This window comes from Trachypithecus francoisi, unplaced genomic scaffold (genome assembly GCF_009764315.1).
Source record: "Trachypithecus francoisi isolate TF-2019V2 unplaced genomic scaffold, Tfra_2.0 Lachesis_group7, whole genome shotgun sequence".
NCBI classification, from domain to species: Eukaryota; Metazoa; Chordata; class Mammalia; order Primates; family Cercopithecidae; genus Trachypithecus; species Trachypithecus francoisi.
In genome coordinates, this window is record NW_022681472.1 from 71,874,329 (window position 1) to 71,889,328 (window position 15,000).

At 39.1% G+C, this 15,000-nt stretch overlaps 1 protein-coding gene across 2 annotated transcripts in view; it reads left to right on the plus strand.

Moving 5' to 3' along the window:
• Positions 1–14,126, plus strand: part of SLC30A8 (solute carrier family 30 member 8) — a 57,536-nt gene extending 43,410 nt beyond the window's left edge. For both annotated transcript variants that reach the window (XM_033202950.1, XM_033202951.1), the window contains 3 exons: positions 787–892; positions 8,449–8,583; positions 9,950–14,126. In XM_033202950.1, the coding sequence (XP_033058841.1) occupies positions 787–892; positions 8,449–8,583; positions 9,950–10,095 (387 nt within the window). In that variant the 3' untranslated portion in view covers positions 10,096–14,126. The remainder of the gene's footprint in view (positions 1–786; positions 893–8,448; positions 8,584–9,949) is intronic.
• The last annotated feature ends 874 nt before the right edge of the window (positions 14,127–15,000 follow it).

Genomic DNA, 15,000 nt, shown 5'->3' on the forward strand with positions numbered 1-15,000 from the left:
CTGAATTCAGTTGAGCAAAATGATCACTGAAAGCTTTAAGTCTAAGGCAAAACTGGTTCAAAATTATAAGGGTACGTGGAGTTTGAGGGTCCACTTACAGAAGTTGAGTTGATGCTGAATTTCTTAAAGAGAGTGGGGCACAGTCTTTTCTGTGGCAAAGGACTTCATCAAGGGTAGAAAAGCAGACATTTCACCCTGAGGCTAAGGGTTCCAGTGAGGAGACTGAGCAAGGATGACACTTTGGTTCACACCCTTAAGACTGCATCAAAGATGCCAGCCTTGAGTATGTGCAATACTTGAGAGGCAAAGAAATAAACTCACTCCAGTCAACCAAGGGTATAGTCCAGCTGTATGCTGGCCATATGCAATTTCTGAGCAAGTAATATCCTTTCTTCTGCTCATTATAATTAAGGCCACAAAACGTCATTGGATCTTGTGGGCATATCTGTGCATACTTTCATCACATACTCTGTGCTTTTATTAATCTTCAAGAAGTTAAATCAGGGCTCTTGAGAGCAAACTTAAGAATATTCTTCCTTTTAGTTCTTAAATTATGGGGAGAGCATGTCTTGTAGTCTCACTTCTTTATTTGCTGGTAGTTTAAAGCTAAAAGGAAGGATTGAGTCTTCAAAAACAAAGTCTTGCCTCTGAGTTGGATGACACATGTCAAAAGGGTGAATGAGTGACAAAGAAGGAAAGACACAGGGAGGTTTACTTATTTTATTAATCAGACTTTCTGGAAGAGAGGTATGAATTCAGTTAACCAAAATCCTTGTTTTTTTCTAGCCAGAGTATAAACTAGCCGACCCAATCTGCACATTCATCTTTTCCATCCTGGTTTTGGCCAGCACCATCACTATCTTAAAGGACTTCTCCATCTTACTCATGCAAGGTAGGAGTGATTTTATTATTACTCCCAGGGTCAGTGTTTTCTCTTCCCTAGAATCACAAAAGGGAAAGACTGCAAGGCATGCTCACTGTTAATCTGAATTATGGGAAAAATTTAAAGTGATAAGGAATTTTTGTGAAAACGACCATTTGATTTTTTTCATATGGGAACAAGTAAAAAGAACTGGCTTCTATTCCTGCTCTAGCAACTGTTATGTAATATCTTACAGTGTAAAAACAGTAAGTATAAACACCATGAGGAGATACTGCAAAAATATAAATTATTCCCTAAATATACCTGGAAAAGACCTAAGAAAAAACTACATAAATTTACCTCCTAGGCTGCATTAGAGCTAAACATTTTTTTTCAAATTGTATCTCAGAGTAGAAGAAAACAAGGGTGACCCTTTATTTGTTTGGCAAGTGTTTATTGAGCCCCAACTCTGTGCGAGGTAATGTGCTCAGAACTAGAGTTACAGAGATGAGCAGAGCAGAACACAGCTCTCTTATGAAGTTCTGGGCTGTAGTGTGCTCTGAGGTTCAGGGGTGTCTGCACTAAGTTCAACATCAATATGGCCTCCTGGGAACAGGGTACCACTAGGTTGCCTAAGGAAGGGTGAACTGGCACAGATCAGAAACAGAGTGGGTCAAAGCTCTTGTGCTGATCAGTAGTGGGATTGTGCCTGTGAATAGTCACTGCCCTACAGCCTGGGCAGCATAGTGAGACCCTATCCCTCAAAATAAAGTATAGTGAAATGAAATATGGGCTGGGCACAGTGGCTCATGCCTGTAATTCCAGGAATTACAGTTTGGGAGGCTGAGGTGGAAGGATTGCTTGAATCCGGGAGTTTGAGACCAACCTGGGCAATATGGGAAAACCTCATCTCTACAAAAAATACAAAAAATTACCTGGGCATTGTGGTGCAAGCCTGTAGTCCCAGCTACTCAGGAGCCTGAGATGGGAGGATCACTTGAGGTTGGGAGGCAGAGGCTACAGTGAGCCGAGATGGCGCCACTGTACTCCAGTCTGGGTGACAGAGTAAGACCCTACCTCAACAAAATAAAATTAAAAAAAAAATAAAAGCTTTGTCCTCATGGGGATAATACTTTAATAAGGGGAGAAAGAGATTATTCAAAAAATTACACCGAAATGCAATAGTGGGAACTGCTACAAAGAAGAGGTGTGGGTCTTTTATTAGAGATCTTAACGTGGCTGGAAGCAGGGGCCAGTGGTCCCAGAGGCTTTGCTGAGGCCTGCTATTAGGCCCGAGTAGGATCTTACATTATTAACCTCATCACTTACAGCCCCATTATCATTATCCTTGACTACTCTCCCGGGCCTGTGAAATTTCTGTGTGGCTCTTTGAGTCTTCCAACTATCCAGGAACAGATCACATAAATAACCCTCACTGCAAAGAAATCCATCCTTATGCCTAAAGCTTACTGCCTGCCTCCTTTCCTCCTTTCCCCCATTCTGCAATTTGGTGATTTTCTTTTCCTTTAGCATATAATGGTTGAAGAACTACTGGTTTCTGCCCTTTCTAGGCTACATCTTTACTGGCAGAGTTAGCTCAGAGAGACACATCATACAGTTGAAAAAGCAAGGTCTTTGTATCAGACCCACCTCCGTTCAAATGCTAGTCATGCAAGTTTCTAGCTGTGAGACCTCAGGTAACCTCCTCTGAACTTCAGTTTCGCCACTCAAAAATGGGAGTATCACATCCACAATACAGTGTTGTTGAGACCATTAGATGAAATAAATGGCATTACGCTAGAACACAGTGGAAGCTCGGTAAATATAAACTATCGGCTAGCATTTTTGTGTTGACTGGAATATAGGAAATATGAAGCTACACTGTGGAAATAAACACTGTCCTGTATTTTTATCTGCACAGGGAGAAATTCCCAATTCTTGGTTATAGACTGTGGCAATAGCACTAGTCAGCCATAGATGCTCATGGCCTCAGAAAGGCCAGATAAGAGAGTCTTGATCAGAATAAATCCATCTTCATCACCAGAAGAACTATTCAGTGGTACTTGGAATGGGAGAACTACTGACTCCCGTTGACATTATCTTAGAATATTAAAGTATGTCAGAGAGTGACATCAGCAAGATGGCTGACTAGAGATGCTGGGGCTAGTCCCCCCAACAAGGAAGGGCCAAGGCAACAAATAACCAGAGGAGATTTGACTGGAGCATCAAAGGGAAAGTGTGGTAGTACAACCTAGGAGTCCAACAATAGATCAATGGATCAAGAAAATGCAGTGTATATACACAATGGAATACTATTCAGTGATGAAAAAGAATGATGAAATCCTGTTATTTGCAGAAAAATGCATGGAACTGGAGGACATTATGCTAAGTAAAATAAGCCAGGAAATGAAAGTTAAACATCACATGTTTTGGCTCATATGTGGAAGCTAAAAAAAATGTTCTCATAGAAGTAAAAAGTAGAACAGATAACAGAGGCAGGGAAGGGGAAGAGTAGGATAGGGACAGAGTTGTTAAAGGATGCAAAATTACAATGAGATAGGAGGAATAAGCTCTATGTTCTATAGCACTATAGAATGACAAGAATATAGTTAATAATAATATATAGTTTCAAATAGCTAGAAGGAAGATATTGAATGCTCCCAACACAATGAAATAATAAATGTATGACATGATGAATTTGCTAATCACCCTCATCTGATCACTATGCATTATCTGTATGGCAATAGCACTGTGTGTCCTATACATATGTACAATCATTACGTCAACTTAAAACTGCTTAAAATTTAAAAATAAGGTTTATTGGAGACCCAAGGTACTCAATTATATTTAGAAGGTGATTTATCATTGCTACATTGACCATTTGTAATTAACAAATGATACTACTTTCCATCCCACATTCCAGGAAAATAGGTATTATGAAGGACTTGCCTAAAACCCTTATTAGACTAACCCAGCAGTTCTCAAACTTTAGTGGCATGAGAATCATCTGGAGGGTTTATTAAAACACAGATATCTGAACCCACTCCCACAATTCTTAAGTCAGTATATCTTATTGGGGAGTAGGAGGGGCAAGAATTTGAATTTCTAACAAGATGCTGGTGCTGCTGGTCCCAGGACAACATTTCAGGAACCACTGGACTAATCTTTTCGTACCACTGACGGGATTCCCACATGCTGGCCCTGGGAATGGCACCTGTAAAATTCAGCCAGAGCTGTAAGTTTGCATCATATCAAATATCTGGATGATTGAAATATCCAGACAGTAGCTGATTTTTTTTTTTTTTTTTTTTTGTCCAGCACATTTTGATATAAGGTAGATCTGGTCTCAGAGTGCAATTGCCTTTAGTGACAGCTCACATTTCATTAGCGTTCACTGCTAAGTATACATTTAAAGGTTTGTTCTTGGTGGTCACTACAATTGTTGAAAGATGATAGTGTTGACAACAGTGAAATGGATAATGGAGTCAAATGTCACAGAGTAACAGTGAATTTTCTGGCTCTAATATTTGGTTTGTCAAGCCACAGAAGCATCCATTTTCTTTCCTGAGCACCAAGTGCTGAGCCGCAGCTGTTGTTGCTATTATGGAAGTTATTGACTTAAAGAAAGATAAAAGACAAGTTGGTGTACAATTTGAAATGAGTTATATTCCACTTTTTTTGTGTGTCTCACTATAGCTCTTCCTTGGTGATTATCTTCCTTATTTTACTTCAGGAAAAGTGCAGCGACTGGTCTACGTCAGCTAATTATAGAAACTGGCAGATAACTCCTTTCTGGAAGACACTTACTTTTTACCTCAGGTTTTCAAATTATGTTAGTATAGTACTTAGTAAAATTTAAAAATAATACAGAAAAGTATGCAATAATTTTAAAAAGTCTCCTTATATTTCCATCTTTGACTTCTTAGTCCTATTCTTCAGGGATAATACCTATTAATAAGTTGACATTTATCTTTCCAAAGATATTTGTGCATTTGCATATATATACACACACACACGTATATGTATATGTGTATGTGATGTATGTGTGTGCCTTTTTTTATAAAAATGGGATTACATATTGATTCACATTTTTCTCTGCACCTGACATTTTTCACTTGGAGATCTTTTATATTAGCACATAGTTATTATATGTATATATATGTTAATATATGCTTATATATGTTAATATATGTTAATATAAGTTATTATATGCTAATATAAAAGTTATATCTTTTATATTAGCACATACATAGATATCCCCCATCCTTCACAGCTGTCATTACTCCACAGCATGGAAGGACTTGCTTGTGATGGACATACTAAACAATGATGTAATTATCATCCTTGGATATATATTTTTTTAGCACTTGAATATCTGTGGAATAATTCCTAGAAGTGATATTGCTGTTTCAAAACTTACATGCTGTATTAGTTTGTTTTTGCACTGCTCATAAAGACATACCTGAGACTGGGTAATTATAAAGAACAAGAGGTTTAATGGACTCACAGTTTCACATGGCTGGGGAGGCTTCACAATCATGGCAGAAGGCAAAAGAGGAGCACAATCACACCTTACATGGCAGCAGGCAAGAAAGCTTTTGCAGAAGAACTCCCATTTGTAAAACCATTAGATCTATGAGACTTATTCACTACCAGGAGAACAGTATGGGGGAACTGCCCTCATGATTCAATTATCTTTACCTGGCCCCACCCTTGACATGTGGGGATTATTACAGTTAAAGGTGAGATTTGGGTGGGGACACAGTCAAACTATATCACATGCATTTCAGAATTTGATAGATACTACCATTTCTACCAAAGATATAGTATCAATTTCCTTCCCCCCAACAGCATATGAAAATGTCCCTTTCCTCACATCATCACAACCACTGAGTATTATCAAACTGTTCATTCTTTTCTACTCTGATAGGTGAAATATTGTATCTTATTGATTTCAAATGCAGTTATTTAACTATGAATGGTGTTCAGTGGTTTTTAAAATACATTTATAAGTCTGGGAAGTTATTTATTAAACACTAATTTAGATATTTTTCTGGATGCATTAATATTTTTTTCAGACTTCCCCCCAAGCAAAAGAAAGTTCTAGGATGTGATAGAGCATTGAGGCCAGTAGGGCCATGCCTCTTGCCTGGCAACACTATTTCTTATAATAAAATAAGTCATGGTGGACCTATGTTCTCTATAATAGTAATGAGATGAAGGAGACAAGTGAAAAAAGGGTAGTGGGATCATGACTTAATTTCAAAGGGCCTAGATGAATGATAGCAGGTCTTCAAATGATAATTCCCCAAAGAGATGACACACATTAGGCATAACAGACAATGTTTCGATTGCAATTCCTAGACTGTAGTATTTGCATAACACTTTGTACTCAGAGCACAGACGTTGGGATCTGATATCCCTGATTCTGCCACTTCTCTTTGTGGCCTTAGCAATGTTCCTTAATCTAACTGACCCCAATTTCCTCTCCTCTAGTTAAATAAGAATTGTAACCTTAATAACTAGCTTCTAAAGTTTTTAGGACTATTAAATGAGATAATTGCTATAAATGAAGTACTTTGCACAAACTTTACACATAGTGGGCCCTCAATAAAAGTTTGTTATTATTAAAACAGTTTTACCCATGACTTTATTCACATTGCATGGCTAATTTGAGACAAGAACTCCTTTCATCTGCTTCTAGGAGCCTAGGTCTCTTGCCACTCATAGAGTAAAACAGCATAATGACCAGCTCTTTGTTACTTCCCCAAACAATATTAGGTAGGATCAAACACTCCGCTTATGCTGTAGAGAATTTTGAGTTAACTTCAAGGAAGAAATGCTCCATAAACAAGGTTCTTAGCCTATTTATGCCTAGTGTTCCATTAGTGGAATGCTAAGCATGTGGGAGTTATTTATATCCTACTGCTTAAGGTCATTGCCAAGGTCTGATTACAAAAATTCAAAAAATTGCAACCTCAGGCATAAATGGGTTAAATTTTTCAAAAGGAGGGTTAAGCGTTCCCTATTTCTTTAAGTAGATGGTTCTCAGCTCTAGTTGCTCATTATCATCCTCTGGGAAGCTTTTAAAAAATACTTATGCCCAGGCTTCCCATACCCAGTGTATTAGGCTGTTCTCACATTGCTATAAAGACTGGATAATTTCTAAAGAAAATAAGTTTAACTGGCTCATGGTTCTGTAGGCTATACAGGAAGCATGGTGGCATTTGCTTCTGGGGAGGCCTCAAGAAGCTTCCAATAGTGGCAAAAGGCAAAGGGGAAGCAGGCACGTCACATGATGAGAATGGAGCAAGGGCAGGGAGGTGCCACACACTTTTAAATGACCAAATCTTGCAAGAATTCACTCGTCATCCCAAAGACAGCACCAAGCCATGAGGGATCTGGCACCATGACGCAAACACCTCCCACCAGGCCCCATCTCCAGCATTGGGGATTACAACTTAACATGAGACACTGGCAAGGACAAATATGCAAACTATATCACCCAGAGATTCTGATTTAATTGTCTGGGGTTGGGGCTGGCTTTGGTATTTTTAAAAACATGTAGTCAGGCTAGAGAACCACTGCAAAGCAGAGCTGCTCAGTGGCTCATGAATGTTAGTGCAGTGGTTCAATCTCGGCTGCCTGATAGAATCACCAAATGAGCATTGATGTTGGGCCTTATCCAGAGAGATTCTGATTTAATTGGTCTTGGATTATAACTTAGTCATCAGGATTTCTAAAATCTCCTCTGGTAATACTAATGTGCATCCAAGGTTGAAAACCACTCCGAAAGACTCTAGATTTTGGAGCTTCATCCATAGAAATTTCCTTTTAGGTCTGGAATGGAGTCGTGGTACATTTATTTTTAATAAACACCCCAGGTGTTTGTGTTGCTTGTACATAACTGAAGTAGAGGCTAAAAAAGGGCTGTACTTAGACATCTCTTATACAACATCCTCCAACATAGCTAAAATAATGGAAAACTTACAAAAGAAATAAGATGGTATTATACAATGTTAGGATCTTCTATTAGCACAGTTCACTAAATGACCTGTTGGGTAACTAATCTTTGTACAACATTGCCATTCATAATGTTTAGATATTTTCTGAATTGCTCCTCAAAGAGTTCTGTGATCTATGTGTTGTTCTTATCAACCGTATTTTACTACAAATGTGCTGAGGATCAGAGAAGTTCTGGGATTTGGGTAAATTCACAATAGTTGTCATCAGCATGCTAACCCATGATTATTTGATACCAAATTTCATGTTATTCATGTTACTTTCCAGAGTGTATATAAAGATAGTTGGAAAAGGCACAGTTATAGTATACCATAAAAACTAAGGATAATTACCGTTGTTGGTTATTGCATAGTAAATTCTGCAAGTATTCTGAGTGGGAACTTTTGGTTGATGGTAAACCTTGAAGTAGTCAGGTAAATCTTCTTTGTAAACATTTGAAGTAAGAAACCAGCAAAGGGATAAGCACATTGAAATTTGGGTGAAGACTTTGCAGCTTGTTTAGGTAATTCCATGAACTGTATTTAGTTGAATAACTACAGCCTCCATCTCTTACCTTTTGTCAGGTGTGCCAAAGAGCCTGAATTACAATGGTGTGAAAGAGCTTATTTTAGCAGTCGACGGGGTGGTGTCTGTGCACAGCCTGCACATCTGGTCTCTAACAATGAATCAAGTAATTCTCTCAGCTCATGTTGCTACAGGTCAGTGAGTTTTGTAAACACCCTGGAAAAAAATTCAGTCCTTGTCCTGTAAAGTCAGTAATTTCCCTCCTTTTTGTAGAGCTGCCCTTATTGTCTGTTGCTTGTCAAAACACTATAAAGTGTTTTCCATTACCAAGGGCCTTTGAAACCAGCCCACTTATTGATGTTGTCATAGCAACAATGATACCCATGACATTGTTGGGGCTGACTACAGAAGGCCGAGGACAGACAGAGCAAAGGGCTAAAATGCAACCCCATTTCAAGGCCTTGGACTCTGACAATTCAACTTCTTCTGTTTGGCTTGGTGTCCTATCAGTCAAATAATAGGAATGAATTAAAAACTTAATCTTAATTGAGTATCTCCTCTATATATGATGTTTTTCCTAGCACTGAAAATAGGAAGATGAAAGAGACACAGGCCCCACTCTTCACTTTCTAACAAGCGAATGGATGTGCTAATAGGAATTATGGCAGGTCCCATACTGTGTGGTTAGAAATTCTGTAGCCATGTGAGAAAATTCTTATAATACTAGGTTTATACTAAAAATTACCTTTTCAAGAAGTTAATTTTGTCTCTGATATGTCCTAGAGCTGGGAGACTAGGTAGTGAGAGAGCATGTACTGCCTCAAGAGAAAGCTCAGGCCAAGGATGATACATTAGGCTGCTAAAAAATGACTCAAGAAGTTACTTAGGGGCAGTGGACAGGAACACTAGTGACAGTCATTTGAAAACTGTGCTTTCTCAGGCATCCTCATCTTCTCGATGGGGCTCAGGTCTGACTTCAGGGAATTTACAGCATTCACTATGCCAATATTTCACTGCAAATGGAAGAATCTAGTAAACACTCAGGTTGCTATGGAGGGGACTTTACAGCCTGCTGATAGCATTTGGGACAGGAAAAAAATACGGCAGTGAGGGTTGCTGCTCTAAGAAAGGTCTGTGGGGAGCTCTAAACGCTTCTTGGTTCCTGTCACTATCCTTGATATAAATTCTGATTACATACAAGGCCTGCAACCCAGAGATCCCTGGGAGCTGGTGAGCAGGGCTGTATAAGAAATAATAGTTCTGTCTTGGCTTTTCCAGGGCTTGTCTCCCCTTCCATACTAAGCTCCTAGGAATGCCAGACTCCAGAGATAACAGTGGACAGAGAGTTCCCATAGCGACAGGGCACTTTCCTGCACTAGAGTTTCCCCTGCCTTGTCTGTGTGAGTGTAGCTGATTATCAGCGCCAACACAGCTTCCTCTGAGTGCCCTGCCTCTGCCCTGCCCCAGGAGGTCAAAGACAAAGTACTTGAAGTTGGAGTCACAGCAGTCACCCAAGCGTGTGCAATCAGCGCTAATCTCCCTGTGGTTCTTTATCAACAGCAGCCAGCCGGGACAGCCAAGTGGTTCGGAGAGAAATTGCTAGAGCCCTCAGCAAAAGCTTTACGGTGTACTCACTCACCATTCAGATGGAATCTCCAGTCGACCAGGATCCAGACTGCCTTTTCTGTGAAGACCCCCGTAACTAGCTCAGTCACACTGTCAGCCTCCCAAATTTGACAGGCCACCTTCAAACATGCTGCTATGTAGTTTCTGCATCATAGAAAATAAGGAACCAAAGGAAGCAATTCATGTCATGGTGCAATGCACATTTTATCTAGTTAGCTAGCTCCATTCACCATGAAGGAAGAGGCACTGAGATCCATCAATCAATTGGATTATATACTGATCAGTAGCTGTGTTCAATTACAGGAATGTGTATATAGATTATTCCTGAGTGGAGCCGAAATAACAGCTGTTTATAACTATCAGCAATAACAAAATTCATCTCCCTCCCAATAATGCATCTTGAGGACACGTAGGTAAATTTGAACTCAGGAAAGTCTTACTAGAAATCAGTGGAAGGGACAAATAGTCACAAAATTTTCCCAAAACATGAGAAACAAAAAATAATGAGAGCCAACTCAGGAATAAAATGACTCTGTATGCTTACACCCCATTAGAACTTGGTTCTCTCACCAAGCTGTAATGTGATTTTTTTTTCTACTCTGAATTGGAAATATATATGAATATACAGAGAGGCACTTACAACTAATTTTTATTTACTTGTCACATTTTGACAATAAATCCCCCATTTCTAAATTCTAACTTGTTTATTTCAAAACTTTATGTAATCACTGTTCAAAAGAAAGTATTTTCACCTACCAGAGTGCTTTAACACTGGCACCAGCCAAAGAATGTGGTTGTAAAGACCCAGCAGTCTTCAAGAACAGCCGACAAAAACATTCGAGTTGACCCCACCAAGTTGTTGATACAGATAATTTAGATATTTACCTGCAAGAAGGAATAAAGCAGATGCAACCGATTCATTCAGTCCACGAGCATGATCTGAGCACTGCTTTGTACTAGACATTGGGCTTAGCATTGGAACTATAAAAAGAGGAATCAGATGCAGCAAGTGCTTCTATGTCATGGTAGCAACTCAACACTATCTGTGGAGAGTAAACTAAAGATGTGCAGGCCAACATTCTGGAAATCCTATGTCAATGGGTTTGGTTTGGAACCTGGACTTCTGCATTTTTAAAAGTTACCCAGAGATGCTTCTAAAGATGAGCCATAGTCTAGAAGATTGTCAACCACAGGAGGTCATTGAGCGGGACACCTAGACACATACACAGGCAGCTCCAGTAATATCTTGAATTGCAGTGATATAGTGGTGTATAAAAGGAAAGCAATAGATATTGCTGGATGGGCATGGCCAGTGAGGTTTTATGTCACTGAGGTGACAACCCTGTTGGACTTTGAATTACATATGGAGGTTCTCCAGGCAGATGAAGAAGAGAAGGCATTCTAGACAAAAGGAAGACTAGGCACAAGGCACACTTACGTTTGTCTGTTAGCTTTTAGTTGAAAGAGCAAAATACGTGATGCAAAGAAAACTCTCCACGCTGTGATTTTTAAAACTACATACTTTTTGCAACTTTATGGTTATGAATATTGTAGAGAACAGGAGATAGGTCTTAGATGATTTTTATGCTGTTGTCAGTCTCTAGCAGGGTACTAGAAACCTAGCAGGCATTAATAATTGTTGAGGCAATGACTCTGAGACTGTATCTGGGCCTTGTCATTATTTATCATTTATATTTGTATTTTTTTCTGAAATTTGAGGACCAAGAAAACATTGACTTTGACTGAGAAGGTCACATCTGTGCCATCTCTGCAAATCAATCAGCACCACTGAAATAGCTACTTAGCATTCTGCTGAGCTTTCCCTGCTCAGTTGAGACAAATATACTCATCCCCCACCTCAATGAGCACGTTTAGGCAACCAGGATTAGAGCCCCTCAGGTTCCCAATGTCTCCTGCCACATCAGAGTCTCAAAATGGAAAGAATGGTTTATGCCAAATCATTTTTCCTGTCTCAAGGACCACTGAATGGTTTTGCTTTTCCATATTTTGCATAGGACACCCTAAAGACTAGGTGACTTGGCAAACACACAAGTTTTAGTATAATTCTTTGCTTCTGCTTCCTTTTGAAAACCATGTTTAGATTTGATTTTATGTCAGAAATTCACTGAATGTCAGGTAATCATTAGGGAGGGAGATTTGTGTGTCAACCAAAGGAACTGTCCCATGGCCGCAGGGTGCTTCTGCTGTTTCCCTGAAATTCTGCTTTTTTAGTGAGCTAGACTGAAAACTCTGAACAGTAGATGTTTATGTGGCAAAATGCAAGGCAATCTACAACAGAGATTTTAAGGATTTTGAGATGAAAAAACAGATGCTACTCAGGGGCTTTATCCACCATCCATCAGTTCTGAAGTTCTGACTCCCATTACCATTTCCCCAGTGTGGTTAGAACTCCAGGCCACCAGAAGTAAGTGGAATAATGTAGTTGAATTCTTTTACTTCATGGTGTTGTATCCTCTCCAGCTATCAAGACGTTAATGATCTTCTATGTCTGTTCTTTTTTTAGTATTATTATACTTCAAGTTCTGGGGTACATGTGCAGAACATGTAGGTTTGTTACATAGGTATACACATGCCATGGTGGTTTGCTGCACTCATCAACCTGTCATCTACATTCCTTTTATGTCTTTCAAAGCAACACTCTATTCTTCTGAGTGGTGAAATCAGGTCAACTTTACCACCACCCTCCATTTTTAATATGCTTTACCGTCATCCAGCACCCACTTAAGATTTATCTAGGGCTCTATGGTGATGTTAAGACCCATAAAAGAAATGTATGCCTTCCATATGTTTGGTTACAGATGTGAAATGGGAATGTTGAAGGACATGAAAGAAAGGATGTTTACACATTAAGCATCAGTTCTCAAGCTAGATTGCCTGAGTTTGAATCTTAGTTCTTCCCTTTATTAGCTCTGTGACCTCGAGCTAGTTACTTAAGTGCTCTGATCCTCTATTTCCTGATCAGGAAAACCTCCCTATTCAAATGTGTGAGAGTTTAATAAATTAGGACACTTTAAAAGGTTGGAGCTGTGCATAGCATGTAGTTAGCATTCAGTACATGTTAACTGTTATTTTTTATTATGTACAAACATGAGTGGGCACAGAATTTTAAATCATCTAAACTTTTGAGAAATTTTGAGTTATCAACACAGTTCCCACAAGACAGTGGCAAAATTATTGGTGAGAATTAAACAGCTGTTTCTCTGAGGAAGCAATGGAGGCTTGCTGGGATAAAGGCATTTACTGAGAGGCTGTTACCTTGTGAGAGTGATGAATTAATTAAAATAGTCGAATCCCTTTCTGACTCTCTCTGAAAGCTTCCACTTTATCTTTGAAGAGCAGAATTGTCACTCCAAGGACATTTATTAACAAAAAGTACAACTGTCCAGTGCGATGAAGGCAAAGTCATAGGTCTCCCAAGTCTTACCCTATTCCTGTGAAATACCATGTCCTTGGCTTTTCTCTGTCATGTAGCCTCAACTTTCTCTGACCAGGTGCATTTCCTTCTCTGGTTTCTAAATTGCCAGGGGCAAATTTGGATCACTTAATATCTGTTAAATTTTGTGACCTGACAAAGTCTTTTAGCACCGTAGTGTCAAAAAGTAAAACACCTCCCAGGCATATACATTTTATCGATTCCTGGAGAATGTTGCTCTCCAGCTCCATCCCCACCCAGTGAAATATGATCCAGAGAGTCTTGCAAAGAGACAAGCCTCATTTTCCACAATTAGCTCTAAAGTGCCTCCAGGAAATGATTTTCTCAGCTCATCTCTCTGTATTCCCTGTTTTGGATCACAGGGCAATCTGTTTAAATGACTAATTACAGAAATCATTAAAGGCACCAAGCAAATGTCATCTTTGAATACCCATATCCCAAGTTTTACAAATCCTGCCTGGCTTGACAGTGATGAGGCCACTTAACAGTCCAGCGCAGGCGGATGTTAAAAAAAATAAAAAGGTGACCATCTGCGGTTTAGTTTTTTAACTTTCTGATTTCACACTTAACGTTTGTCATTCTGTTACTGGGCACCTGTTTAAATTCTATTTTAAAATGTTTGTGTGTGTTGTTTAAAATAAAATCAAGAAAGAGAGAGTTTGGGTTAAGTCATCATCTTTTTGTCACCAAAATCATGGCAGAACATGTTTTTCATGACACCAATGAGGACTGTAATGAGAATACATTTTTCACTCTCAGTCGTTTATTGGAAGAAGTAACTCATTTGGGGAACATACTTGTCTAGAGATAATGTGTTAGAATCAGGAGTGCTTTTGAAATTATGGGCATAAAACCCCAATGGGGGAAGAAGATGGTGGTCAGATGTGGCAGGATCCCTTGACAGTTGTGAAAAACAAACTTGTGCTTCTTCAACCATAAAGCCAGGAAGTGATGAGAGATGTTAAGCTGAATTGCACCCCTTTCAGGAGTGTCAATCAAGTCCTGGAGACAATGTATCATTATAATTGCCCTATCCTTTCTTCAAAGGGATACCCATTTGTCAAAAACATAATTATCCTATTTACAGCCATTAAAACCCTATGGTTGTTATACACAGTCCAACAGTACTATCAAACATTATTTCGCTGAATCTGTTGAGTTTAGGAGTATTTTGGGATATTGCAGAAGAAGAAAGGGCACCAGCTGTACTGAAGATATTGTAAACCATGGTGAGTTAACCTGTACAATGGAATTAGGATCAGATGCGATTTTAGGGTCTCCTTTGAAGTTAAATTGTGTTCTTCAAATGGGAATCAGTAGAGATTTAATGAACCAATGCCCTGGTTTGTTTCTAACTCCTCCTCCATTTTTATAGAGATGAATAGGGGATTTTATTGGGCATATACGTGAGATTGATGAACAAGAATTTCTGTCATTGCCTTATTCTCCACTCCAAAATTGCCTCTGACATGGCAGAAGTCCATGGTCAGGGAAATAAGAATACCCTGTGTTGGCATTTCTTTACAGCAAT